A 4,950-nucleotide genomic window follows, 5' to 3' on the forward strand; every position below is an offset into this window, starting at 1 on the left:
AAACAAACATAAGTGCGTGAACACTTTTATTAGTTAAACTTGTTTAGGTTTGGATCGTACTTTTGCAGGGTTAAGAATGAAAATATTGTAGGTAGATTGCTTCTGCTTGAGCCAAAACAGGAGCTGGAAAGCCACAGGATCTCCATATCATCTGGCTTAGATCACCAAGAAGTAAACGAATTTCAGTTAATTCCAGCTATCCAAAAATTTGGTCATTGTATGCTCACTTCATTATTAATGATACTGCCAATCCTGTTGCCCTTGGACATCCATCTTGGAACTAAAACAATTGTGCTTCTGTCTCATGCTATATTTCTCGTCATTCAGTACAAAGTGATTCTAAGGTGACTGGCTCACATTTAGATGTCTATAGACATTTGATGCTGAAGTTAACTGAGAGACATCCGGCCCACCCAATGTGAAATTCTTCCGTCTCCTCGTAAATGCTACTCTTACACTAAGGTGACCTACCCTGTGGAGGTGACATTTCTTTCTATATAAAATAAATACGGAATGATTATTTGAAATGTTTATGTTTATCTTCTGTTCACCTAATTTAGAGAAGATGAATCCCAGCCTGTGACTGTTTAGATGATCTTGTACAGGTTCCCCAGCTGAGATTTTTTACACTGGGGTCACTGTCATATCTAATCCAAGTTTCACCTCGTGTTTTAAACCCCATTGTACTTGGAGCTGTAGCTATTTCTGAGACCACAAGTCTGTCCCAAGCTACTAATCCTTTTGTAGTGTGTTTTTTTTTCCTCTTTTAGGATGGGACCTGTTGAGGAAATGGAGCCAGGAAACCAAACCGTCACTACTCACTTCTTACTTTTGGGGTTTGCCTTCCAAGGCAAGATGCAGCTCCTATTTTTCACGCTGATTTCCATCATGTTCCTGGTCACCTTGATAGGGAACTGTCTAATTGTTGTGATCACAACCACTGACCCTCTCCTACACACGCCCATGTACTACTTCCTAAAGAATCTTGCCTTGACAGAGATCTGCTACAGCCTGAGCATTGTCCCCAAGATGCTTGCAATTGCGCTGGTGGAGAGAAAAAGGATTTCCTTCACAGCTTGTGCCTTGCAGCTCAACTGCGTTATTCTTTTTGTCACCTGTGAGTGTTTCCTCTTAGGTGCCATGGCTTATGACCGGCAAGCGGCAATATGCCACCCATTGCATTATGCCACCATGATGAACAGGGATCGCTGCTTCAAGATGGTTATTGGGTCTTGGCTTTCTGGTGTCCCTGTGGCTCTGGGCTTCACCACATGGTTATTTACTCTGCCCTTCTGTGGGAAAAACACGGTCGATCATTTCTTTTGTGATGTTCCTCCTGTGTTGAAGCTGGTGTGTGCAGACACAGCCTTGTTTGAACTACTGATTTTTATTGCTATTGTCACAATAGTGATGATTCCCTTTTCTCTGATAGCCATCTCTTATCTTCGCATTATTCATGCTGTTCTTCAGATACCCTCAGATGTGGGCCAGAGGCAGGCCTTTTCCACCTGTGCAGCTCACCTGGTGGTAGTGACTCTTTACTACAGCACAACTGGGATCATTCACCTGCGACCCAAGTCCAGCCTCTCATCCAACATGAAGAAAATGGTTTCCCTGTCTTACACAGTTGTCACCCCCATGCTCAATCCCATCATCTCCACGTTGAGGAAGTCAAGCAAAGCCTGAGGAGATACATTGATAAGTGGTTACTTAAGAAGCAGATGGCCATATTCCCTCCTTCCAAGTGATGGATTCCTTGAAGCCACAGAGAACAAAAGAGTTTCCCTAGTAAAAAAAATAAATGGAATTTATGAATGAAGTGAAATGCCTTTGAAAAATATCTGTGCTCTTTTACAGTCCTTTGCTATTAAGTCAATAAAATACCTGGCCATTTTTACTCAGCATATTAGTATAAATTATAGTTGTTGTAACTCCGTTCTTGCAAACATATAAGTAAAACTGGCTTTGTGTAGGAATATTACAAAAGCGGATTACAAAATTCTCACCCTCCCCCATCATTATACCTCCAGGTCCATAAGTACAGAAAGTCTCTGGCTTGGGAAAAAAGAACTTTGTTTTCCTCTCTGTCAAAGCAAAAGTGATGGACTGGAACTTCCCCCCCACCCTTCACCTCCCACTCACCCCCCCAAAAAGGCACTCTACTAGAAATACAAGAGGACAATTTTACAGTTGCTGGTATCCTGGGTGTACATGGCAAGGTTTTAGGAGTGGGGAAGCGCAGGTCGTGGCAAGCCCATGCCACAGCAGGTTTGTCCTGAAGGAGCACAGCCCCCCGAGAGGACCCATGCTGGAGCAGGTGACAAGCATGGGGAGGAAGAAGCCGCAGGGGCAGCTTGGGGCTGGGAGGAGGTAGACGATTTGGGAATGAAGGAGTGAAGTTGAGCCTAAGAAGACTAAGGAGGGAGGCGGGGAAGGTGCTGTCTGTGTTTATGTTTTATGTGGGTCCTGTATGAAGGGGCTGCCGAAGGCAGCGGGTTGTCTGGGGCAATCTGTGTGACCGGTTGTTGGTGTCCTCTCTCACTTAACATCCTTAAGGGGAAAACCACACAGAGTTGGAATGATGCTATGCTCTGTGTTCAGCCCCAGAGGGAACAGAGATAATTGTGTTTATAGTCTACTGCCAGTTCCTGAGCTGCTGCCGCCGTTCCGCAGTTCAGGTGGCCCAAGTGGCTCCTGCATCCTGCGGGAGCTGCTTGTCCACATTGATACTGCCTAGTTTTTGGAGTAATCCCTGGTTTGGTGATTCCCTGACTTTGTATATGCCCTAGCCTTTTAGACCAAAAGACTCTGCCTATCTGCCAGCATTGCTCAACAGTTCTTCCACTTGTGCTTGCTCTGAGGTAATTGCAGGTGTCATTATGGGCAGTAATGAGGGTTATCTTCTGCTTTTGGTTGTTTATTTGTCATTCTTCTACTTTTGAGTGTCACCTTTTAGTACTTCTTTGCACTTACACCTTTAGTACTACTCTGAGACATCTTCCCAGGTGCCCAGGGATACTTTTCTATCTACAGCTTTATTCCCCTCCTTGGTTGGGTCAACAATAGCCTGAAGCACACTACCAGAGTAGCCTGTACATACGTCCCTCCAATGACGCATCTCTTTAGACTTGAGACATTGAAGTCCTTTGTTAAGATTCCTTAAGAGTTCATAGGTAATAAAATGGCTGTGTGAGACAAAATGAAGCAGAGAGTATCACAGAATCTTAGAATCACAGAACGGTTAGAGTTGGAAGGGACCTTAAAGACCATCTAGTTCCAACCCCTCTGCCATGGGCAGGGACACCTTCCAGTAGAACAGTCTGCTGAAAGCCCCATCCAATCTTGCCTTGAACACCTCCAGGGACGGGACATCGAGAGCTTCTCTGTGCAGCCTGTGGCAATGTCTCACCACTATCACACTAAAGAATTTATTCCTAATATGTAATCAAAATCACCCCTTTTTCAGTTTAAAATCGTTACCTGTCATCCATCATTACACTCCCTGAGAAAGAGTCCCTCCCCACCTTTCCTGTAGGCCCCCTTTAAGTACTTGAGGGCTGCTATAAGATCTCCCTGGAGCCTTCTCTTCTCCAGTCTGAACAACCCCAACTCTCTCAGCCTGTCTTCATGGGAGAGTTGCTCCAGTGCTCTGATCATCTTCGTGGCCCTCCTCTGGACTCACTCACACAGGTCCATGTCATTCTTACGTTGGGGGCTCCAGAGCTGGATGCAGTACAGGGCAAAGGAAAATGTAAATCCACTGGTGAATGGGCAGCAGACGTCATGACCCAGGACATTGAAAAGGCTCAGGTATACACGGCCTTTTTTATCTTACATTTCACTGATAGGATCTGCCTTCAGTGTCCCCAGTTCCTTAAGCTTATTAGCAGAGCACGTGAGAATGAATCAGCATGAACAGGGTAAGAAGACACGGTTAGAGCACTCAGATCAATTTTATGTATCAAAGTTCATGAGACTGGATGGGAAGATCCCAAGTGCAGTGTTGAAGGAACTGCTTGATGCCCCTGCAAGTTCACTCTCTTTTGTCTTTGAAAGGTCATAGTGACCAAAGGAGGTCCTGATGCCTGGAAAAAAGCAAACATCACACCTCTCATCAAGAAGGGCAAGAGGGAGGAGCTGAGGAACTACAGTCTCAACTCAGTACTTGGGAAGGTGATGGAACAAATCCTTCTGACCTTCTGATAGCCATTCTGAGGTACATGAAGGGCAAGAAGGTGGTTACAAAGAGCCAGCATAAACACAACCAGTGCAAGTCAGGCCTGATCAATCTGAATGACTTCTATGATGAGGAAACTGTCTGGACAGACATGGGAGGGCAGCAGATGTTATACATCTTAATTTGAGCAAGGCCTACAGTACAGTCTCCTACAGGCTTTTTAGATCTAAATTTGGAAGATATGCACTGGGCAAGGTAGATAATAATGTCATTGGTCAAGATTATCAGGCTCAAATGGTTATGCAGTGAGAATCACAGAATCACAGAATAGTTTAGGTTGGAAGAGACCTTTAAGACCATCAGGTTCAACAAGTAACCCAACACTGCCAAAACCATGTCACTAAGCACCACATCTGCACATCTTCTAAATACCTTAATGGACAGTGACTCAACCATTTCCCTGGGCAACCTGTTCCAATGCTTGATAACCGTTTCAGTAAAGAAATTTTTGCTACTAGCCAATCTAAACCTATCCTGGTGCAACTTGAGGCTGTTTCCTTTTCTCCTAGCACTTGTTACTAGGGAAAGAGACTGTTCCCTCAGCCGCTCCTCATAAGACTTGTGCTCTAGACCCTGCACCAGCTTTGTTGTTCTTCTTTGGACATGGTCCAGCACCTCAATGTCGTTCTTGTAGCGAGGGGTCCAAATCTGAACACAGTATTCAAGGTGCAGCCTCAGAAGCACAGAGGGACCATCACTACCCTAGTCCTGCT

At 44.9% G+C, this 4,950-nt stretch overlaps 1 protein-coding gene across 1 annotated transcript; it reads left to right on the forward strand.

Moving 5' to 3' along the window:
• Window positions 1-855: 855 nt before the first annotated feature.
• LOC104293616 (olfactory receptor 10A7-like) lies at window positions 856-1,686 on the forward strand. Its single transcript, XM_009893131.1, has one exon. The coding sequence runs from the start codon at window positions 856-858 to the stop codon at window positions 1,684-1,686; it is 831 nt and encodes a 276-aa protein (XP_009891433.1).
• Window positions 1,687-4,950: the final 3,264 nt, after the last annotated feature.

Source organism: Charadrius vociferus, unplaced genomic scaffold (assembly GCF_000708025.1).
Source record: "Charadrius vociferus isolate BGI_N301 unplaced genomic scaffold, ASM70802v2 scaffold399, whole genome shotgun sequence".
Classification (NCBI taxonomy): domain Eukaryota; kingdom Metazoa; phylum Chordata; class Aves; order Charadriiformes; family Charadriidae; genus Charadrius; species Charadrius vociferus.

Bases quoted from the DNA above. Each gene is read 5' to 3' on its own strand.
- LOC104293616 (XM_009893131.1), top strand. From the start codon at position 856: ATGCAGCTCCTATTTTTCACGCTGATTTCCATCATGTTCCTGGTCACC.